The following is a 24,695-nucleotide window of genomic DNA, read 5'->3' on the forward strand; positions in this document are numbered from 1 at the left end:
CAATACCTCTTTCGCCATCTGGCTTGGATTCTCTGTCGACACGGCGCCCCGCCGCACCACCACGACTGATCTGCCAACAAATACTCCATCCGCTGTGCCTTCAACCGGCCTCCGTCGGAGAGCTACTAATTTTAAACACTGTGTCGCCCGCGTGCTAGCTTAGTGGCGGCTTCCCTGTTCCATCTACTGCTGTCCCCTGGACACTATGATCACTTGGCTACATAGCCGATGCCTGCTGGACTGTCCATTAATCATGGTACTCCATTCTGTTTATTTATTTGTTTATCTGTCGGCCCCAGCCGCAAACTCCGCGAACTCAGGCTCTGTGCCTAGTCATCGCCATTTTACCTGCTGTTGTTGTGTTAGCTGATTAGCTGTTGTTGTCTCACCTGTTGTTTTAGCTAGCTCTCCCAATCAACACCTGCGATTACTTTATGCCTCGCTGTATGTCTCTCTCAAATGTCAATATGCCTTGTATACTGTTGTTCAGGTTAGTTATCATTGTTTTAGTTTACAATGGAGCCCCTAGTTCCACTCTTCATACCTCTGATACCTCCTTTGTCCCACCTCCCACACATGCGGTGACCTCACCCATTACAACCAGCATGTCCAGAGATACATCTCTTATCATCACCCAGTGCCTGGGCTTACCTCCGCTGTACCCCCACCTCACCATACCCCTGTCTGCGCATTATGCCCTGAATATATTCTACCATGCCCAGAAATCTGCTCCTTTTATTCTTTGTCCCCAACACTATACGCGACCAGTTTTGATAGCTTTTAGCCGCACCCTCATACTACTCCTTCTTTGTTTCCGCGGGTGATGTGGAGGTAAACCCAGGCCCTGCATGTCCCCAGGCACCCTCATTTGTTGACTTCTGTGATCGATAAAGCCTTGGTTTCATGCATGTCAACATCAAAGCCTCCTCCCTAAGTTTGTTTTACTCACTGCTTTAGCACACTCTGCCAACCCTGATGTCCTTGCCGTGTCTGAATCCTGGCTTAGGAAAGCCACCAAAAATTCTGAGATATCCAAACCCAACTATAACATTTTCTGTCAAGATAGAACTGCCAAAGGGGGAGGAGTTGCAGTCTACTGTAGAGATAGCCTGCAAAGTAATGTCATACTTTCCAGGTCCATACCCAAACAGTTTGAACTACTGATTTTTTAAATTACTCTCTCCAGAAATAAGTCTCTCACTGTTGCCGCCTGCTACCGACCCCCCTCAGCTCCCAGCTGTGCCCTGGACACCATTTGTGAATTGATCGCCCCCCCATCTAGCTTCAGAGTTTGTTCTGTTAGGAGACCTAAACTGGGATATGCTTAACACCCCGGCAGTCCTACAATCTAAGCTAGATGCCCTCAATCTCACACAAATCATCAAGGAACCCACCAGCTACAACCCTAAATAAGGGCACCCTCATAGATGTTATCCTGACCAACTGGCCCTCCAAATACACCTCCGCTGTCTTCAATCAGGATCTCAGCGATCACTGCCTCAATGCCTGTATCCGCTACGGGTCCGTAGTCAAACGACCACCCCTCATCACTGTCAAATGCTCCCTAAAACACTTCTGCAAGCAGGCCTTTCTAATCAACCTGGCCCGGGTATCCTGGAAGGATATTGACCTCATCCCGTCAGTTGAGGATGCCTGGTCAATCTTTAAAAGTAACTTCCTCACCATCTTAGATAAGCATGCTCGGTTCAAAAAATGCAGAACTAAGAACAGATATAGCCCTTGGTTCACTCCAGACCTGACTGCCCTCGACCAGCACAAAAACATCCTGTGGCGGACTTCAATAGCATCGAATGGTCCCCGCAATATGCAAACTGTTCAGGGAAGTCAGGAACCAATACAGTCAGTCAGGAAAGCAAAGGCCAGCTTTTTCAAGCAGAAATTTGCATCCTGTAGCTCTAACTCCAAAAAGTTCTGGGACACTGTGAAGTCCATGGAGAACAAGAGCACCTCCTCCCAGCTGCCCACTGCACTGAGGCTAGGTAACACGGTCACCACCGATAAATCCATGATAATCAAATACTTCAACAAGCATTTCTCAACGGCTGGCCATGCCTTCCTCCTGGCTACTCCAACCTCGGCCAACAGCTCCGCCCCCCCCCAGCTACTCACCCAAGCCTCCCCAGCTTCTCCTTTATCCAAATCCAGATAGGAGATGTTCTGAAAGAGCTGCAAAACCTGGACCCGTACAAATCAGCTGGGCTTGACAATCTGGACCCTCTATTTCTGAAACTATCCGCTGCCATTGTCGCAACCCCTATTACCAGCCTGTTCAACCTCTCTTTCATATCGTCTGAGATCCCCAAGGATTGGAAAGCTGCCGCAGTCATCCCCCTCTTCAAAGGGGGAGACCCCCTGGACCCAAACTGTTACAGGCAGGGCAGGATGGATATAGGTCTATCTAAGGTCTTCGAAAGCCAAGTCAACACACAGATCACTGACCATCTCGAATCCCACCGTACCTTCTCCACTGTGCAATCTGGTTTCCAAGCCGGTCACGGGTGCACCTCAGCCACGCTCAAGGTACTAAACGATATCATAGCCGCCATCAATAAAAGACTGTGCAGCCGTCTTCATCGACCTGGCCAAGGCTTTCGACTCCGTCAATCACCATATTCTTATCGGCAGACTCAGTACCCTTGGTTTTTCTAATGACTGCCTTGCCTGGTTCTCCAACTACTTTGCAGACAGAGTTTAGTGTGTCAAATCGGAGGGCATGTTGTCCGGTCCTCTGGCAGTCTCTTTGGGGGTGCCACAGGGTTCAATTCTCGGGCAGACTCTTTTCTCTCTATATATATCAATGATGTTGCTCTTGCTGTGGGTGATTCCCTGATCCGCCTCTACACAGACGACACCATTCTGTATACTTCTGGCCCTTCCTTGGACACTGTGCTATCTAACCTCCAAACGAGCTTCAATGCCATACAACACTCCTTCCGTGGCCTCCAACTGCTCTTAAACGCTAGTAAAACCAAATGCATGCTTTTAGTCTCAACAGCGCTCTGTAGGGTAGCACCATGGTATAGCCGGAGGACAGCTAGCTTCTGTCCTCCTCTGGGTACATTGACTTCAATACAAAATCTAGGAGGCTCACTGTTCTCACCCCCTTCCATAGACTTACACAATACTCATGACAACTTCCGGAGGACGTCCTCCAACCTATCAGAACTCCTGCAATATTAACTGACATGTTGTCCACCCAATCAAAGGATGAGAGAATGAATTTAGTTGTCACGCCCTGACCTTAGCGAGCCTTTTTATGTCTCTAATTGGTTAGGTCAGGGTGTGATTTGTGTGGGCATTCTAGTTTGTCTATTTCTTTGTTGGCCGGGTATGGTTCCCAATCAGAGGCAGCTGTCTATCGTTGTCTCTGATTGGGGATCATACTTAGGCAACCCTTTTTCCCACCTTCAGTTGTGGGATCTTGTTTGTGTGTAGTTGCTTTCTGCACTGCATATAGCTTTACGTTCGTTTTGCATTTTGTTGTTTTTTGGTGTCATTTAAAATAAAAGTATAATGTACACCTACCACGCTGCACCTTGTCTCCTTCTAACCACGGACGTAACAATAGTACTAAAAGCATAAGCAACAGCTAGCTAGCACTGCAGTGCATAACATGTGGTGAGTAGTTGACTCAAAGAGAGAGAAAGATAGTAGTTGAACAGTTTTGAACAAATTAATTTATTCCAAAATGAAGGAGAAGCAATAGAGAAATAGAGAGAGATACTGTAGATGCGAGAATGAATACAACGTGTTTTTTATGAAAGTGAACTGTGTTTACGTGTGATCAGGGGTGTATTCATTCTGCCAATTCTGTTGAAAAACGTTTCTTAAATGGAAACAAACGGAACAAAACAGTAAACATACCTGAATTTGTCCAATAGAAACTTTTGTTTGCAACTGTTGAACTAATGATTACACCCTATATCAGCTAGATGGAGGCAAGAGTGTGCAAGGCGGCACCGTCTGTCCATGTGTCACTGTCGGTCAGCTCAAATGTATCTCTCAACCTGTGTTTACCTACGTTGTAAACTGTCATTCATAGGCTAGGTTGTAGCAACCTCATGATGGATATAGGGAAAATGTGAATGTCATGTAGTAGCCTAAACCTATCGCTGTTACATTAAACTGGGTGAATGAAATATGAAAATCGCCCTCCCTCATCTTAAATGGCACTGACCGCCATTGGCCTACATCGATGCGGTAAAGAGGTCAATGGAAAGCAGACCGTGGGGGATATAAGAAGGACGCTGGATTGGCGCCCATTCAACGAATCTGATGTAACAAATGGGATATTTGTCAAATCCGTCATGATTGATATTTTGTAACAGACCTACAATATGGTTACTAAAGTCAGATTTAGATATTTTTTGTCTGTTTTCACTTCATAACATTTAGAAGAAGTTCCTTTTCAGGTTTATAAGAAGTGACTGCTAAATTAACTACTGTTCGTATGAGCTGGTAGCATAGCTGGCATAGAGAAATCGGTAGTGGTATTCAAAGTCCTTTTTAAATATAATGTAGTTGATTGGTGATGATGACATGAACATGTATTGGGGTAGGCATCCTTACAAGCATTATACTCCAATTTGTACCTTAGCAGAGTGTGAAATACACATGTAAACAATTGCCTAAATGTAGGCAAATTTTGCTGGGGGGCAATGAGGAGACTCGGGATCTTTCCCCCACGGCATCTTTCCCCCACATGTTTCCATGGCATTTCCATTGTTTTGGTTGAGTTCCATTGACCTCTGCATCTATTGGGGTTACTGTGGCATAATAGTTGAGGGTTGAGCGGTCCATGGGATCTAGGTTGCCTTGACGAAAACTCCCCAGACATGATCCGTGTAGTGTGGCTCGCCAAGTAGCACTGGTCCCTCTCCAAGCAACTCTGTAGTTCTTGACAAAGGGCAGTGAGCATCTCACCCCGGAAGTCGGGGGGGGGGGCTTGATGAACCACACTGGTTTGCCGTTGTGCAGACCATCCTCCTCATTGCTCATCAGGTCAACATTAACTCCTCTCGACCATGCATCTAGAAGCAAAAAAACGAAGAAAATAGAACACAGTAAACAAATGCCAGTCTCAAGTAGGGCTGTTGCGGTGACCTATTACTGCCACACCGGTTTTCGGCTTGTGTGTGTCTGCTCGAGAATTGTGAAAACAATAGTTGAATTCCATCCACCTGGTTCAAAGGGTCTCCCCATGCCTTTGGCTCCGTGCACTGGATGTATCACCCACAAACACCCAAAGGTCATTATAATCAAAGAAGATATGCAACACGTTATGCATATGGCAGTGCACAGAGCTCCAGAGATATCTGGAATAGAGTAGGAAACATAACACTCTAAACCAGGTGGGTGCAATTCGACATCTGTTTTCATTCTAGACTCAAATAAAGAACTTGAAACATGTAATAGGACCAGTAGTAATACAGGAGTAACGACCCTAGTGTTACACAGAAGCTACATGTCCAAAAGGCTTACCCGCTTTCTCCTTTGGCAACACTTCTTTGGATGTTTCTCCAAGATTGTGTCCCCTATGCTCTCAGGTAAACCTGAGAGATACACCCACCTCACAATCTCTTAATACAGGAGGTGGAGCAAGAACCCGCACTGGATATAAGCACATGGTTAATTTTATGTTGTTTTGGTGACCAGGACACCGGTGCAGCGCCTCGCTATCGTATGTAAAAAGGGTGTTAAACCTACTGTAACGATTGTCGTTGGTGGAAGAAGGTGAGGACCAAGGTGCAGCCTGGTACATGTTCATATTTCCTTTAATAAACTAAACACAAAAGAACAAGAGAATAAATGAAAACCGTAACAGTCCCGTATGGTGCAAACACTGAAACGGAAAACAACTACCCACAACCCATAGTGGGAAAACAGGTTGCCTAAGTATGGTTCTCAATCAGAGACAACGATTGACAGCTGCCTCTGATTGGGAACCATACCAGGCCAAACACCTAGAAATATAGCACACATAGAATGCCCACCCCAACTCACGCCCTGACCAAACTAAAATAGAGACATAAAAATGGAACTAAGGTCAGGACGTGACACATACCTTTGACAGTTTCACTCTTTTTCTCCTGTGTAAACACAGCCTTCTCTCACTAGATATGTATATATCAACGACACCCTGCATTGTATGGGCAACAACAGTACATCTCATTCACTCACATTTATACAGTGCTAATTGTACACATAAACTAATAGAAGAGCGTTGTGTATTAAATGTGGCAAAACCCCATGAACAGCTAGCTAACAACAACATAAGCTAGCTAGTAGAGTGAAATGGTAGGCTAGCTATCACCTACCACTGCGCTAGATAACGCTAGTGGTTAGCAATTAGCATTGGGACCGTTAGATACAATTTATATGCAAATGAAACTTTTAGAATACATATATAATTGAAGTCAGAAGTTTACATACACTTAGTTTGGAGTCATTAAAACTCGTTTTACAACCACTCTACAAATTTGCAATTTCTTGTTAACAAACTATAGTTTTGGCAAGTCGGTTAGGACATCTACTTTGTGCATGACACAAGTAATGTTTCCAACAATTGTTTAGAGACAGATTATTTCACTTATAACTCACTGTATCACAATTCCAGTGGGTCAGAAGTTTACATACACTAAGTTGACTGTGCCTTTAAACAGCTTGGTAAATTCCAGAAAACAATGTCATGGCGTTAGAAGCTTCTGATAGGCTAATAGACATCATTTGAGTCAATTGGAGGTGTACCTGTGGATGTATTTCAAGACTTACCTTCAAACTCAGTGCCTCTTTGCTTTACATCATGGGAAAATCAAAATAAATCAGCCAAGACCTCAGAAAAAAAACTCCAAGTCTGGTTCATCCTTGGGAGCAATTTCCAAATACCTGAAGGTACCACGTTCATCTGTACAAACAATAGTACACAAGTATAAACACCATAGGACCACGCAGCCATCATACCGCTCAGGAAGGAGACGCGTTCTGTCTCCTAGAGATGAACATACTTTGATGCGAAAAGTGCAAATCAATCCCAGAAAAACAGCAAAGGACCTTGTGAAGATGGAGGAAACCTGTTACAAAAGTATCTATATCCACAGTAAAACGAGTCCTATATCGACATAACCTGAAAGGCCGCTCAGCAAGGAAGAAGCCATTGCCAAAACCGGCATAAAAATGCCAGACTACGGTTTGCAACTGCACATTAGGACAAACATCGTACTTTTTGGAGAAATGTTCTCTGGTCTGATGAAACAAAAATAGAGCTGTTTAGCCATAATGACCATCATTATGTTTGGAGGAAAAAGGGGGAGGCTTGCAAGCCGAAGAACGCCTTCCCAACCGTGAAGCATCAGGTTGTGGGGGTGCTTTACTGCAGGAGGGACTGATGCACTTCACAAAATAAACGAGGAAGGAAAATTGTGTGGATATATTGAAGCAACATCTCAAGACCTCAGTTGGGAAGTTAAAGCTTGGTCGCAAATGGGTCTTCCAAATGGACAATGACCCCAAGCATACTTCCAAAGTTGTGGCAAAATGGCTTAAGGACAACAAAGTCAAGGTATTGGAGTGGCCATCACAAAGCCCAGACCTCAATCCTATAGAAAATATGTGGGCAGAACTGAAAAAGTGTGTGCGAGCAAGGAGGCCTACAAACCTGACTCAGTTACACCAGCTCTGTCAGGAGGAATAGAACAAAATTCACCCAACTTATTGTGGGAAGCTTGTGGAAGGCTACCCGAATCGTTTGACCCAAGTTAAACAATTTAAAGGCAATGTTACCAAATACTAATTGAGTGTATGAACACTTCTGACCCACTGGGAATGTGATGAAATAAATAAAAGCTGAAATAAATCATTTTCTCTACTATTATTCTGACATTTCACATTCTTAAAATTAAGTGGTGATTCTAACTGACCTATGACAGGGAATTTTTACTAGGACAAAAGGTCAGCAATTGTGAAAAACTGAGTTTAAATGTGGCTAAGGTGTATGTAAACTTCCGACTTCAACTGTAATTTGCATGGTTCATATTTACACATGTAAATACAGTCATCCTTTGTAAAAAAAAAAAAAAAATTAAAAACGAAACAGCCAAAATATTTATAACAGAAATAAAAATCATCCGAGACAAATTTCTTGTTCTCTCGTTTTTCTCTCATTCAAAACACTTGATACATCAAAATAACCAGAAAACTATTAACAGTTTAGATAAACATGTTTTCGCAAAATTTTGAAAACGAAACCATTCTTATAAATGTTACAAACCGGAAAACAGGATAAATATGAAGACACGGAGAGCTGGTTTCTTTTCACTGGGCTTCTCTTCTCCCCGCATGCAGCGGTTGAAAAATGTACGCGTCGTGCACAGTCCGGACATTTCCAGAAACTTGCTATCCTAGACATTCCCGTATCATGCGTATCAGTGTTCGGGGATGTGCGGGAGTGTGAAGGAAGGATTGGGACATTTCCCACCTACGACCGTGCACCTCAAATTTCACGGGAATATAGTTGATCCGATTTCACCCAGAAACTCCGCTTTTCATGCAGTGAGAGTGTTTGTGTGATATCTATTTCAGACAGAATTTACGGTATGTGACCAGTAACTAAATCTGGCAATGTTTATAGTATGTGACCTCTTTTGAAACACTCCCATTTTTACCACTTTCTTGTGGGCATATGCCTTTTATACATTCCCGGTGCACAGCCGGCACCGGTGAGGGGTGGGAGAAGGGGTGTGCACCGGTGAGGGGTGGGAGAAGGGGTGTGCACCGGTGAGGGGTGGGAGAAGGGGTGTGCCGATATGGGTGGGCTATTTGAATAAACACTTTGAATATACACAAAGAGAAATCCCCTAGTTGACCAATGTACAGACATCGCACGCACTTGAGAATGTGATGCCACTATTAAACCACCTTCTTCACAAAAAATGAATCAATGGCTGATCATCAAGTGATTTCCATTTTTCCAATTGTTGTTTGTTTGTTTGGATGTTTTCCGTGTGCCAATTTATCATCACCAGCCAATGTGATAGCACCATTGCGCACTCTCTCTGCTTTCAAACTCCCCACCAGTTATTTAATCTGAAGACAGATTTGTAGTCGAAGTTTGTTAGAAACATATACATATTAACCCATCATTTACTAGCTAATTATAAGGCTCATTTAAATATTTACCTGTCAAAGTACAATAAAAAAAGATGAAGTGGAATATACACTTGTGTGCTCCCCCAGGCTTAACGCCAAGGCATTTCTGTGACAATAGACAAGAACAGCTCAACATTAGAACTACATACATTTACATGGGGAGGATAAATGCAGTCAAAGCATTTATGTGAGGCCTTGTGAATGTACCGGCTTTGTTACTGGCTTCACCTTTCAGATATAAAGTGGTATAAAGAAGATGGCACGGTAAAGATGGCACATTTTTGTCTTCGTATAAAAGGGATATGATACTGTTTTTTTGTGCCTGATAAGGGGATACTATGGATTTCTCATCCTTTCTCTTCTTTCAGAGCTCCTCCAATGGCGTGAGCCTTGGGACGCCCAACAGAGCCACCATCACCATCCTGTCCAATGACAATGCCTTCGGAATCATCTCCTTCAACTCTGTAAGAAACATCTATCTGTCTAGTGTTGATTCTTGCTTATTGCATAGGCCTACATTCCATTCAACCAGTTCCGTTTTAACCTTCATTGAATGTAAAGCGAATCCCAGGTTCGGCTACTTACTACAGTACGTACCATTGAGAGGGAAGGCTTTAGCCACAGTCAGGATAAGGAAATTAAGCTTTGGATAGGGGAGGGGTGGGGCAAGGGTGGGGGTCAAATGCCACATAGGGTATCCATGCAGATGGTTGTGCAGGAGGGGTCTGGGGTTGCCAGGGGCAGCACAACCACAAAGGCTGCAGTTTGCTCCTAGGATTAACTTGTCAGTGGGAGTTTCGAGGGTTACTATGGTAACCATAGTATTGGGTCCTGCCTGCATCTCCCTTAGGGTCTTATTCGTGATCATTATTTTGCTTCTTGGAAATCAATGAAGGACTCTCTGCCTCCGGAATTACGATTCTGAAACATGTTTTCATTTTGTTTAGTTTTAGAGTCAATATGCTCATCATGTCGTCTGTGAAAGTTGTAGTCTTGTGAAGAGGAACTAATTAATTTCATAATCACTAAAGACAATGTTAATTCTCTCTCTCTCTCTCTCTCTCTCTCTCTCTCTCTCTCTCTCTCTCTCTCTCTCTCTCTCTCTCTCTCTCTCTCTCTCTCTTTTTTTTTTTTTTCTCTCCTCCAGACTGAACAGATCATTGTGGATGAGCCTAGAGGGAGGAACCAGTATGTGCCTCTCAGCCTGGTCAGAGAGAAGGGGACATATGGGACAGTGACGGTCAACTTTGAGGTGAGGTCACTGTAACAGTAACTGACCCCTGTTTGACCTCCCTATGGTTAGGTCATGTCAGATCATTAGGCCAGTTGCATTTTAGTATGGATGTCTATCTGTCACCCGGTATACTTATGCCACACACACACACACACACACACACACACACACACACACACACACACACACACACACACACACACACACACACACACACACGCTGATACACACTTTTAGATAAACGTATTCCTGTCATTCTGATGACAATATGTGAGCAATATGTTGTGGTTTCTACACGGGCAGATCTCGGAAGGCCCTAACCCTGCCCTTGAGGACCTCAGTCCAGACCGGGGGAACATCACCATTCCACCTGGACGAGCTCTGGTGGTATTTAGCATCCTCATCCAGGATGACCAGGTACCCTGTCCTCGCCACCCAATCTGTATGCTGTCACTTACACCTTTCACCAGACAGCTTCACATCAAACACATGGATCACCTGAAGCTTTCTTTTGCAGGCTAAGAGAACCCAGGGTTACATATCAGTAAACTATTGAAACAACACTATATATTCCCATATTATGTACCTAATGTATCTAGTATATCTAATAATCATATGCACTGCTGCTACTCTGTTTATCATATATCTTGATGCTTAGTCACCCCTATAAATATTCAAATCACAAAACAATGTTTTAGAGAATAGGCATTGGTCTGAAACCGAAAAAGAAAGGAAATTCACATGAGCACCACAATGCCTATACCACCCATACTCTACCAAGGTTTTCCAGCACACAGCTTTGACCTACTACAGTAGCTATGTTGGTATTATACTTCAAACTATGTGTAGGCAGGTTGCTTAGGATGCAAACCTTCTCAAGCAGCTAAATTAATATTCTTAGAGGAGGTATGCATTTGTACCGCATGCAAGGTACAGTATACAAGGAAAAGTATTGTGTCTACTTTACCTTGTAGATGCAATGGCGTCAGAGAAAAGGGCAGACGTTTTACATGTCCCCAACCGATTGTGTTTTTTGTTTGTTTATTTGCAACTTGTTTTTTAAAACTTATTTTGTAAGTAATCAGGACTGCGATTACTCACCACGGACTGGCAGAATCCTTTTTTCATTTAACGAGTCTGACGAGCCTGATGCGAATGATATACTACTTTCTCGGGAACAGGCCCAAATCCCCACAATTTGCGTGAAGAGGAGGCGGAGAAAGAGGGTCCGGAGTTCGGGCTGCCTTCTGAGAATTCGTAGGGGATCGAATAAACCCCCACTTCCTTTCATTCTGCTAGCAAATGTGCAATCTTTGGAATATAAAATAGATGACCTACGCGGAAGATTAAACCACTAACGGGACATTCAAAACTGTAATATATTATGCTTCACGGAGTCATGGCTGAACGACGACACTATCAACATACAATTGGCTGGTTATACGCTGTACCGGCAGGATAGAACAGCAGAGTCTGGTAAGACAAAGGGCGGCGGACTATGTATTTTTGTAAATAACAGCTGGTGCACAACATCTACGGAAGTCTCTAGCTATTGCTCGCCTGAGGTAGAGTATCTCATGATAAGCTGTAGACCACACTATCTACCTAGTTTTCATCTGTATTTTTCGTAGCTGTTTACCTGCCACCACAGTCAGAGGCTGGCACTAAGACAGCATTGAAGGAGCTGTATTCCGCCATAAAGAAAACGCTTTCATGCAGAGAAACTGAATCTGTTTTAACAAATTTCTATCAGCATGTTAAACGTGCAACCAGAGGGAAAAAACTCTGTACCACCTTTACTCCACACACAGAGATGCATACAAAGCTCTACCTCGCCTTCCATTTGGCAAACCTGACCATAATTCTATCCTCCTGATTCCTGCTTACAAGCAACAATTAAAGCAGGAAACACCAGTGACTAGATCAATAGAAAAGTGGTCAGATGAACCAGATGCTAAGCTACAGGACTGTTTTGCTAGCACAGACTGGAATATGCTCTGGGATTCCTCCAATGGCATTGAGGAGTACACCACATCAGTCATTGGCTTCATCAATAAGTGCATTGATGACATCGTCCCCACAGTGACCGTACGTACGTACATACCCCAACCAGAAACCATAGATTACAGGCAGCATCCGCAGTGAGCTAGGCTAGAGCTGCCGCTTTCAAGGAACGGGACTCTAACCTGGAAGCTTATAAGAAATCCCACTATGCTCACCGACGAACCATCAAACAGGCAAGGCGACAATACAGGACTAAGACCGAATCGTATTACAATGGCTCTGACGCTCGTTGGATGTGGCAGGGCTTGCAAACCATTACAGACTACAAAGGGAAACACAGCTGAGAGCTGCCCAGTGACACGAGCCTACCGAACGAGCTAAACTACTTCTATGCTCACTTCGAGGCAAATAACACTGAAACATGCATGAGAGCACCAGCTGTACTGGAAGACTGTGTGTTCACGCTCTCCGCAGCTGATGTGAGTAAGACCTTTTGACAGGTCAACATTCACAAGGTCGCAGGGCCAGACGAATTACCAGGACGTGTACTGCGAGCATGCGCTGACCAACTAGCAAGTGTCTTCACTGACATTTTCAGCCTCTCCCTGTCCGAGTCTGTAATACCAACATGTTTTAAGCAGACCACCATAGTGCTTGTGCCCATGCCCATGCCCATTGTGCACACTGTGGTAACCTGCCTAAATGACTACCGACCCGTAGCACTCACGTCTGTAGCCACGAAGTGCTTTGAAAGGCTGGTCATGGCTCACATCAACACCATCATCCCAGAAACCCTAGACCCGGTCCAATTTGCATACCGCCCCAACAGATCCACAGATAATGCAGTCTCTATTTCACTCCACACTGCCCTTTCCTACCTGGACAAAAGGAACACCTATGTGAGAATGCTATTCATTGACTACAGCTCAGCGTTCAACACCATAGTGCCCTCAAAGCTCATCAATAAGCTAAGGACCCTGGGACTAAACACCTCCCTCTACACCTCCCTCTGGATCCTGGACTTCCTGACGGGCCGCCCCCAGGTGGTAAGGGTAGGTAACAACACATTCACCACGCTGATCCTCAACACGGGCCTCTCAGGGGTGCGTGCTCAGCCCCCTCCTGTACTCGCTGTTCACTCGTGACTGCACAACTAGGCACAACTCCAACACCATCATTAAATTTACCGATGACACAACAGTGGTAGGCCTGATCACCAACAACGAGACAGCCTATAGAGAGGAAGTCAGAGACCTGGCCGTGTGGTGCCAGGACAACAACCTATCCCTCAACGTGATCAAGACAAAGGAGATGATTGTTGACAACAGGAAAAAGAGGACAGAGCACGCCCCCATTCTCGTCGACGGGGCTGCTGTGGAGCAGGTTGAGAGCTTCAAGTTCCTTGGTGTCCACAACACCAACACACTAACATGGTCAGGAAACTGAAACGATTTGGCATGGGTCCTCAGATCCTCAAAAGGTTGTACAGCTGCACCATCGAGAGCATCCTGACTGGTTGTATCACTGCCTGGTATGGCAACTGCTCGGCCTCCGACTGCAAGGCACTACAGAGGGTATTGCGAACGGCCCAGTACATCACTGGAGCCAAGCTTCCATCCAGGACCTCTATACCAGGCGGTGTCAGAGGAAGGCCCTAAAAATTGTCAAAGACTCCAGCCACCCAAGTCATAGACTGTTCTCTCAGCTACCACACGGCAAGCTGTACTGAAGCTCCAAGTATAGGTCCAAGAGGCTTCTTAACAGCTTCTACCCCCAAGCCATAAGACCCCTGAACATCTAGTCAAATGGCTAACCAGACTATTCACATTGCCCCCCCCTTTCCACACCACTACCACTCTCTGTTGTCATCTATGCATAGTCACTTTAATTAACTCTACCTACATGGTAGGTAACCGGTGCCCCCGCACATTGACACTGTACCCACCTATACATATATATATATATTTTTTTTTTTTACTGCTCCTCATTAATTACTTGTTCCTTTTATCTCTTATTCTTATCCCATATTTTTTGGAAACTGCACTGTCGGTTAGGGGCTCGTAAGTAAGCATTTCACTGTAAGGTGAATTCAATCCCACATGACCTGATCTCCTTCTACGCAACATAGCTTCCCTTGTGTTTCCATTAAATCAAGTCAAATTTTATTAGTCATATGCGCCAAATACAACAGGTGTACAACAGCACCTGTTGTATTCGGCGCATGTGACTAATACAATTTGTCTTGATTTAATGAAAACACAAGGGAAACTATGTTGCGTAGAAGGAGATCAGGGCATGTGGGATTGAATTCACCTTTGAAATTGAAAGGAAAACATGGTACTGGAATGTGCAATGGCTGTCTGGTAGAGGAAATGGTTGAACATGTTCTATTATGTTGTGAAATGTATGACATAGTAAGGGAGAGTTTGTTTGACAGGGTCAGAGAGGTTGGACGGGTATTGGGTGTGGGTGGTATTTTGGGTGGGGGTGATGGGAGTTGTTAGGTTTGTAGGAATTATTTAAGGGTTAATTAACATAATATAGTGGTATAGGTTGTGACTGCACATTGTAAATATGGTACTGGAACGAACCCTGTATATTGTCTTTATAATTTGTGGGGGGGTTTTCTACATTTTTATTTTTTGTGTTTGTTGAGGTTAGAGCTCGCAAAAAAAGGCAATTCACTGTACTTGTGCATGTGACATTAAAACGTGAAACTATTTCCATGGTAACACGTCACTTAACCATTGTTACTGTGATTTTCCTCAGATCCCTGAGGATGACGAGGTGTTCACAGTCAGGCTGACAGGTGTGGCAGGCGGGGCGGTCCTCAACCCCAATGGCAGCAGCGTGGAGCTGAAGATCCGCCGTAATGACAGCCCCCTGCGCTTCTCCCAGTCCCAGATGGCCGTGGCCGAGACCGCCGGGGTCATCTCCCTGACCATAACCCGCGGCCACCTGGCCGACCACGGCCGCTTGGTAGGCTCAGATGACACGGAGGTCTCTGTGGACTACGTGGTCGTCAGCGGCGACGGGGCTGGCAGTGCCACTCCGGCGGTGGATTTCGTGGACCTGCAGGCGGTGCGCACAGTGACATTTCCCCCATGGGTCTATGAGGCACGTCTGCTCTTCAATGTCAGCGATGACGAGGTTCCGGAGATTGCAGAGTCGTTCCACGTAGTGCTGCTGGAGGAGACGGTGAGAGGAGATGCCGTGCTGATCCCGCCCAATGCCGTCCTGGTCACCATCGAGCCCAATGATAAACCCCACGGGGTCCTGTCAATCAGTGGCAGCCCCCTCAACCAGCTAATCAGTATCAACGAGGATATGACTGACAGGTTGGTCAAACTACAGTTAGGAGGAGAATGTCATTGGATCAGTGTGTCATCTTATAACATGATCGTTTCCAAACACATTGAACCTCAACTGTTTCTGTGTCTCTGCTATTCTCACAACCCCGCCCCGTCTTGTCCAAAAGATTTGAAGGTATCTCCATCGTGAGGAACGGCGGTAACTACGGTGACATCTCTGTCAACTGGACCATCATTCGGAACTCCAGCGACCGCTCGCCCGTGTCAGATGACCTGAGCCCCGAGGCGGGCACACTGTGGTTGATGGCGGGTCAGATGAGCGCGGTCTTGCCCTTGAACATCACAGCAGATGAGCTTCCAGAGGAAGCAGAGGCCTTTCTCCTCCGACTGCTGGCGGACACTGTGCAGGGAGGGGCCGAAGTGGATGAGCCTATGGAGGTCAGTCTGGTCTGGCTACTCACACCTTAACTAGGATTTGATTGGTTAGGATTCTACTGCTGTTAATTGATTGATTGGATTGGTTGATTGGTCCATCTATATTTTAAGTTTCAGCTCTAATACTAGAGGCTGATGATTTGTTTTGTATACAGAGATAAGGTTTTCTAGTATTTAAACCAGATATTATGTTCAGTTCTGTCATGTTGTTGATGCTGTTGGTTTTGAGGAGCTCTGTGTTGGCTGTTGTTTATTTGCAATTACAAATTCAAGCTGAGGAAGACAGAAGGACAGACAGTCAGAAAGTTGCTTGTCAACCTTGGGAGCTTAGTGCCATGTCTAACATGGGAGGGAGGGAGGGAGCAGGTCTACTACCCACGCCCTCCTGAGGAAGTTTGCGGGGGAGGGCTGCACTTGTGGGAGACACATCTGGAGAGCAGTCCCCTACTCTCTAGAGGATGTGGTCGTGTGTGTGTGTATGTGTGTGTGTGTGTGTGTGTGTGTGTGTGTGTGTGTGTGTGTGTGTGTGGAGGACTGTGTGGAGGACTGTGTGTGTGTGTGGAGGACGGTGTGGAGGACTGTGTGTGTGTGTGTGTGTGCGTGTGTGTGGAGGACGGTGTGGAAGACTGTGTGTGTGTGGAGGTGGGTGGCTGGAGACTTGGCATACACGCTGGTCCTGTACAGTAGACCCTATTAATACTGTCACTTCACACTGGGTGTTCCCTTAATGTGATTGAATGAATCTAAACAAAGACAACTGTGGGGGTTATGCCTGTGTCCTCACAAGGATAGGAAATCAAGGAAAATTTGAACAAGTGGGGACTTTTCACCCGTTGTCACAAGGAAAAAGGCTATTTTGGGCTTAGGGGTTAGGTTTAGGGTTAGGGTTACTATAAAGGTTAGGGTTAAGACTGAGGGTCAGGTTTAGGATTAGGGTTTGCGGTTAGGGTTAGGGTTTAGGGGTTAGGGAAAATGGGATTTAATTTGGTCCCCACAATGATAGTAAAACAAACGTGTGTGTGGGTGTGGCAGTGGAAAGTCTTTATTATTGCCATCTTTGTCACAGCTTCCCATCTTGGCTATGTGTGAAAGGAGTGGGTAGATCCAACCGTTGTTTATGTTTAATGTATTAGAACACACACACACACACGCACACACACACAGTGGTTGGACTCTCAGCGTGTGGTATCTGCTGCCATGTGTGTATACGCAGTTGACTAAGCACTGCTTATAAGCATTAGAAGACAACTCATATAGCTGAAGGAGTTAATCAATGCATATGTCAAGAGAATACAAATGATTTAACACACACTCCACATGCTGCAAAGCCTGCAACACTTAAAACCTGTCAGACAGCCGTGATTCCTGGTCAAACATCTACAGTAAGCCCTAGTAAAAAAAGCTCATGAAAGCTATTCTTGCCCATTTAATTAAAGAGGATGCATCTCTAAAATTAGCCCAGGGTTCTTTCTTTACGACACAGAGTCTGATGCTTTCTCCTCCTTTCCCCCCTCTCCTTCCTCTCCCGCCTTCCTTCCACAGATGATGTTCTACCTCCAGGACAGTGATGACGTGTACGGCCTGTTCCGCTTCCATCCGGAGGAGAACCAGAACATCCAAAGTCAGCCCGATGGACGCTTCCTGTCCCTTAGCTTTCTGCGGGAGGGGGGCACCCTGGGGGAGGTAGCCCTAGCCCTCACTGCCCTCTACATCCCCGCGGGGCCCGTGGACCCTGGGCTGGCCCGGGACAGGGTGCTGAACGGCAGCCGCTCTACTACCGTGCGGTTCTCTCAGGGCCAGGATCTGACCAGACTCACCCTGCCCATCCGCAACGACGCCTTCCTGCAGAACGGAGCCCACTTCCTCATCCAGGTGGGGCCAGAGGTCTCGGACGGCAACACTTTTGGGTCAAATACTGACCCAGTCATCGAAGCACTGGGAGTGGGACACACAATTCATACAGGGGAGGTTTCAAATGCAGTAGATAAGAAGATCCGTTTATTTAAATGAGTGTGACGACCTTAACGTAGCTCACCTGTGCTACTGTATGCAAATGTTTTTAGAAAGTGGTCAGCTTTGGAAAATGTTGGTTGGTTCTTAGTTTTGTCAAGCTTGTCCAGATACATGGTCCCTCATTTGCATGTGTGAGTGACTTGGACCTGAGAACTGTGCTCTGGCCTGTTGCCATGGGATCTGTCCAAGCATCCAAACAAACAGCCCTCATCAGGCAGCGCTTAAAAACAAACACAAAATGGAAGTGCCTCCTTCACATTCAATGGGTCCCAAACTGCTCCTTCACACACACACACACACACACACACACCCGCACACGCGCGCACACGTACACATGCAAAAACACACACACAAAGCCGAAAGAAGAAGCAGAATGACAGTGCTGAGAGGTCTTTGGAGAAAGTCATTCATAGTGTAGTGAGAGTGTGAAGTTAAGAGAGCGGTTTATTTGGAATCATGGAGGGGTAAAGAGGTACAGTACTGTACAATAGAAAACGAATGCCTGAGAGAAAACTGCAACATTGCATTAACGCTTAACATTCTGTTCTCCACAATACCTGAATGAAACCCACACCTGTACTTATACAGTATACTGCCCATGTGAGAGTCATGTATTTATTTACTTTGTCTTTTTTTTAAGACATTTTTCCATTTGGCTAACACAACAAAAATGTGGCCTACTGGTATGAAAGTTGAGTCATGTATTGGAAGATGTCTATAGGGGATTTGTGCTTAGTAATCACTGCTGTCTCTCTTTCAGCTGGATAGTGTGGCCCTGGTCAGTATCAGCCCTGCCATCCCGTCTGTGAGTCCTCGCTTCGGAGGGGCGCTCAACCTCACCCTCACAGTCACCCCCGACATCGCCAACGGGGAGATCGGCTTCACCAGTAACACCACGGTGGTGGTGTATGAGCCAGAGGACACCAACACTAGCACGGTACAACGCTAATCCTCTGTCTGCGTCTGTGGCACACATGTTAGCATGGCACGCTATTACGCTAACCATCTCTTTTTATCAATGACACACATATTAGCATAGTACGCTAACCCTCTGTATGCTCAATGGCACACCTGTGTAGTTTACCGTATGATCTGGCTAGAGATACTATATGTGTGGGGATGTTACTTGGATGTTACAATGATGACTTTACCGCAATGAAATGTTTTTCAAATTGTAATTACTGCAGTTGAATGATCAATACACTATGTTTGAACAGCAATTTGCAGGTCTTGTTTCATGTAACGTAGCTTCAGTGCTTATAATGGATGGGCTTCTAATCCTACGAGTCAGTTTGTTCCTAATGTCTAGTGTGATTGCAGATGGTTGAGGGATAGGATATTCTTCCTCCTCCCACAGGTGACCCTCAGCCTGCGGCGGGACGGGACAGACGGAAAGGCCGTGGTGTTCTGGAGCCTTCGACCAATCGGAGATAACCAGGCTGACATCACCCCTGACGACCTGGAAACCCTGAGCGGCTCAGTGGTGTTCTTGACGGGACAGAGTGACGCCGTCATCAACGTCACCGTCATGGCTGATGATATCCCGGAGGTCAACGAGACCCTTTTCCTCACTCTGGACAGGTACTGGACAGCAACTCTGTTAATCAGTAGCAATGTAAATAAGTGCCTGTGTCTGATTATCCTCTGTTGAGGTACCACACGCCATTGCCATATGTCCTGGGATTTGAATCAGTAGCGTACAGTCCACTTGTTCATTTACTTAACAACAATGCCTGGCTGTGCTTCAAATAATTAAAGCAATGAAGTAGTTTATTTTTTAAGAATTGCTAATATGAGCAGTGAGACTAGGGTGTCACAAGGAAAGCCTATCCCTTACCCCGGTTCCTACCCCTACTCCAATTCCTGCCTGTCATCTGTTACTGATGACCTGTGACGGGAACATTGGCTCTCCCTCCCTCCTTCCCTCCCACCCCTCTCCTGCAGGGTGGAGACTCCGCGCTTTGTAGTGTACTTCGGGTAAGTGGCGAGTGGAGTGAGCCTGGACTTTTTGTGTGCTTTAAATCACGACTTTGTCGAGGGAAAAAGGGACCACTTTAGGATTTATTGGGCCTTTGGTTTGATGGGAAAGGGGGGTTGCTGGGGTGGTTTTGTGGGGGTGTGCATTGGGAAGAGAGGAGCGTGGGTGTGGGGAGTAAGGAGGGATCTTCTTTGTGTTGCACCTAATTTGAACCATTCTTTATGCCCTCCTGTAAAGACATCGGTGTTTGTATGCATGATGCGAGTTGGACTCAAGTGTTTGTTTGGTATGCTTTGCTCTGTCCAGCCTCTGCTTTTCATTTACCCTTTATGTGGCCACACACACACACACACACACACACACACACACACACACACACACACACACACACACACACACACACACACACACACACACACACACACACACACACACACACCCTGCTCATCAAGGGCCAGGCTGACAGAACACACAGGCCCCCACCCTGCTGTGAGAGAGAGAGGCTCAGGGGGCCACTGAGTGACACGGTTAATCAGAGCAGCTCAAACAACAGGCCTCTGGTCAATACTGAACATGAGACAATACAAGGAATTTACTCATTCACTGTTTTTAAATGAAGGGTAAGTTGACGAAAATACTTGATTTCTGCGGAAAGATTTGAAGTGCATCTCCTTGTTGTTTTACAAGCAGTACATGCTGGCTGTTTTAAAATTCCCCCACAACCCCACATTCCCACTGAGATGAAGGACTGTCAGTTCCTTTTCGGTCTAGCCGCTGAGCTCCCCGTCTGTGTTGCAGGGTTAACGTTGAGAACCAGATCCTGAAGCCTGGCTTCACCAGTCGCGAGATTGTCATCGTGGAGAACGACGACCCAGGTGGAGTCTTTGAGTTCTCCCCCTTCTCCAGAGGACCCTGGTACATCAACGTACGTCTGGCACGCAGACAGGCCTCATGACTGTTGATGCTCATCTGTTTCACCTACTGTGATGCGTGTCGAATAGCGTCTTGACCGACCAGGTCATTTTCGCGAACTACCAAGTGTTCTCAATGGATTACCTTACGTCAATAACAGCAACACTTCTGACCCCTAGTTTGTCCTGGTTTGCCCTGTGATCCTTTCTTTATAGGAAGGTGAGGCGGTGGAGCTGCGTGTCATTAGGGCCCAGGGGCAGCTGCTCAAACAGCTGGTGCGGTATGTCCTCATGCCCTCGGGCAACGCCGAGTTCTACGGCGCCACGGGCATCCTGGAGTTTAAGCCTGGGGAGAGGGAGGTGCTGGTGGCACTGGTGGCAAGGCCTGATGGGGTCCCTGAGGTACTGCTACACTACTATCTGTCCCCCCTTCATGGCATCATGTATGTATGGCTTGGACACTCCCTCCTGACTGTGAGGGTGTCGCTGGTCCTACTGTTTCCAGTTTGAAATGCCTTTTGAAGTTCAAAATCAGTTTGCTGGTTTCGATAGTTTACATGTGTATGACCTGTAGAACACAGTGCACAGATTACAGTGGGACAGTTCCGTTAAAGTGCCCGTGTGTGTGTGTGTCTGTGTGTAGCTGGATGAGACGTTCTCGATGGTACTCAGCAGCTACAGCACTCCACCCAGTCGCCTTGGCAACCACCGAGAGGTCAACATCACGGTGCGGAAGAATGACGACCCCTTCGGGGTCATAGAGTTCGGCCGGTCTGGAGTGGCAGAGGCCATCAACGAGAGCAAAGGCTCAGAGTCTCACTCAGGTACAATGGAGCAGTGGAGGAACAGTGTCTTAAAACTCGACAGTACTTTAAGACAATATAGTATAAAGAAAGTAAAATAACAGAGAGAACATTTGATCATATTTGAAGTCATTTTAATTCTTTAGAAGATGAGATTATACAGAAACTAATAGGATTGAGTGTATTACATTGTAAATGTTGTGGGTCTCCTTGGCAGTGGCCTATCCTGTGGTGAGGAACAGGGGTCGCTTTGGGGAGGTGTCTGTGTCCTGGGTCCTAGAGCCCCACATGTCTGCTGACGTCAGCCCCGACCAGGGATACGTTGTGTTTGCTGAGGGGGAGTATGTGAAAAACCTCACCCTCTTCTCTGTACCTGATGAGGTAAAGCCATCTCTCAAACGCTACAGTATTTGAACAGGGCTCCTTTACATAATGTGTATAATATCTATGTCAATAAAATGTCATGGTTTGTATGGTAAGAATAAAAGAGAGCCGCACACTCTAGGAGCTCAGATGCAAAAATTGAATTACCAACGTTTCGACAGCCAAGCTGTCTTCATCAGGGTATAATCACAAACACTGTGGGATGACTCATTTATGTAGTGTCAAAAGACACAGGTGTCTGTAATCATGGCCAAGAGTGGCCTAATAGCATTGGTTAATTATCAAATATTAAAATGTTTGTATGGTACCTGCTATCTTTTCTACACAATACTTCATCTTTGCCTGACAATATTTTGTTTCCAACATAAGCTCCCAGAGGACATGGAGAATTTCACCATCACACTCCTAAATGTGACAGGGGGAGCAAGACTTGGGAACATACTCAACGCAAGCTTGCAGATAAACAAAAACGATGACCCAATTTACTTTGCAGGTGAGGATATCTTTGATTTGCTCCCTAGCGCTTTATGTAAAGCATTGGGAGTTTTTTCAAGCGCTGCTGTGTGTTAGCAGACATAGAGTGGATATATCAGGTGACCTAGTGTTTATGTCACGTGGCATGGTGGTTATGTCAGTTGACGTAGGATGATGTAATTCTCTGTCTCTCTGTCCTCCAGAGCCTGTGGTTGTCTGGATTCAGGAGGGGGGTGTGGCCAACTTCACTGTTTTGAGGGCTGGTCCGGCTGACTTTGTTGCCACGGTGATGTATCGCGTGGACTATGGCGGGACGTCACTGGGTGACTTGGCCCCGCTGAGTAACGACACCGTGCTCGTGTTTGGTGTGGGAGAATGGTCAAAGAACATCTCTGTTGCTGTGGAGGAGGACGACACACCTGAGACTGACGAACTCTTCTACATCCTCCTCTACAACACTACAGGTGTGTAAGGCTGCCACCTTTTCTACGCATTCAAACGAACAAGATACTTCTCCTGACCTCGTGACCTGAACAGGAAAAACTCTTGAGCTCTAGTTTTTAACAACGGCTAGGTTCCAGAATGGTTCCTGGTCAGGTCACGTGATCAGGAAAAACTCTGGGCCTTACTCACATTGTGTAGTATGGAAGGTTATCCAATCGAATTCCTGCTCTCGGTACAATAGCACAAAGCACAAATGACAAAGTCATTTTAGAGACAACTGTAGTACGAAACAACCAGCCTCGTTACGTTGACTGTTTTTCCTCGTTTACTCGCTGTATCTCCAGTCTCTTTGACAGCTGTTTCTGTACATTGGTGAGTATCTGGGTTGATTAGCATTGAGACTGGTGACCCTGAAAAGCCCCCCTAATCCCGGTATTGTGTGACACAGACAGGGATGAAAGCGGGTGGGCCTGTGGGGGAACTTAATTACCGAACTCAGACTCACTCTGCAGGCTCCAGCACAAAGCCCGCCAACCCAGTCCACGACTCCACTCCGCTGCCTGGCCTGGCTGTAATGTGCACGGACTACTTGGAGTGAAAATAAGGGTTCACCCACTCTGCTCCTCTCCAAGCCTTAGTTAACGAGAGAGGGCTCTTATATTATTTTCCGTGGCGGACATCTGCATATAGAACCCTGACCCTCTCCGCTGGGGTTGCCGTGGTTACTGTGTGCTATGGTAATGAGAACGGTCTCCTTTTTTTGTTATGATATTTAGCATGACAATACTATGTGGGTATTATAAAGCAACCTCGTCTGTCTCTCTCTCTCTCTTCTGTAAAAGCACAAGCACCTGCTGTGTTTCATTTAAACCAAGCAAGATGTTAAGTTCAAACAAGAACATTTTACTGACTTGAAGGACATTACATGTTTGTTTGTTTTGTCTACACATTTCACGTTTCTCTCTTGTTCAAGTAATTTGTTATTTACTAACAACAGAGGGACATAGCGTTTTAACCGGCATCGTACATATGTTCAGTGACTTCATGCTTAGGAAGCATGTGAAACTGCTGGACTTGAAACCCAGTGGTGTGTGTGTGTGTGTGTGTGTGTGTGTGTGTGTGTGTGTGTGTGTGTGTGTGTGTGTGTGTGTGTGTGTGTGTGGGGGGGACAGGTGACGCTGTTGTGTATGGTGCGGACACAGCGACAGTGGTGATTGAGGCCAATGATGAGGCCAACGGAATATTCTCCCTGGAATCCACAGAGAGGTCTGTAGAAGAGGGCAAGACCAACAACTTCTGGTAAGGACCAACTCTAGCCTTAATACACCATACACCTTTCCTGTATGCTTACCCAGCCTCGGGAATAGATTAGCAGCTCTTAACAAACGTATTAGATTGATTATTCTACCATCTCTAGTTCTAATTTAATCCAGTGTGAGACAGTTCAGGACCTCGGGGGCTGTAATGTCTGCTGGCATTCTTCTCCCTGGCACTTCGTTGGTCCACTAATGTCATTGGTTGCTAAGGAAGTGCTCACAT

At 45.9% G+C, this 24,695-nt stretch overlaps 1 protein-coding gene across 1 annotated transcript in view; it reads left to right on the top strand.

Moving 5' to 3' along the window:
- The window catches only part of adgrv1 (adhesion G protein-coupled receptor V1), a 196,204-nt gene that overhangs the window by 26,103 nt on the left and 145,406 nt on the right, over positions 1-24,695 (top strand). Inside the window, exons 4-18 of the mRNA XM_042330702.1 lie at positions 9,534-9,629; positions 10,313-10,417; positions 10,703-10,816; positions 15,173-15,741; positions 15,882-16,152; positions 17,692-18,021; positions 18,923-19,099; positions 19,520-19,743; positions 20,939-21,065; positions 21,268-21,453; positions 21,695-21,875; positions 22,072-22,235; positions 22,608-22,731; positions 22,916-23,176; positions 24,329-24,455. Coding sequence (XP_042186636.1) covers positions 9,534-9,629; positions 10,313-10,417; positions 10,703-10,816; positions 15,173-15,741; positions 15,882-16,152; positions 17,692-18,021; positions 18,923-19,099; positions 19,520-19,743; positions 20,939-21,065; positions 21,268-21,453; positions 21,695-21,875; positions 22,072-22,235; positions 22,608-22,731; positions 22,916-23,176; positions 24,329-24,455 — 3,056 coding nt within the window. The remainder of the gene's footprint in view (positions 1-9,533; positions 9,630-10,312; positions 10,418-10,702; positions 10,817-15,172; positions 15,742-15,881; positions 16,153-17,691; positions 18,022-18,922; positions 19,100-19,519; positions 19,744-20,938; positions 21,066-21,267; positions 21,454-21,694; positions 21,876-22,071; positions 22,236-22,607; positions 22,732-22,915; positions 23,177-24,328; positions 24,456-24,695) is intronic.

The sequence above is a fragment of the Oncorhynchus tshawytscha genome, linkage group LG12 (assembly GCF_018296145.1).
Source record: "Oncorhynchus tshawytscha isolate Ot180627B linkage group LG12, Otsh_v2.0, whole genome shotgun sequence".
Classification (NCBI taxonomy): domain Eukaryota; kingdom Metazoa; phylum Chordata; class Actinopteri; order Salmoniformes; family Salmonidae; genus Oncorhynchus; species Oncorhynchus tshawytscha.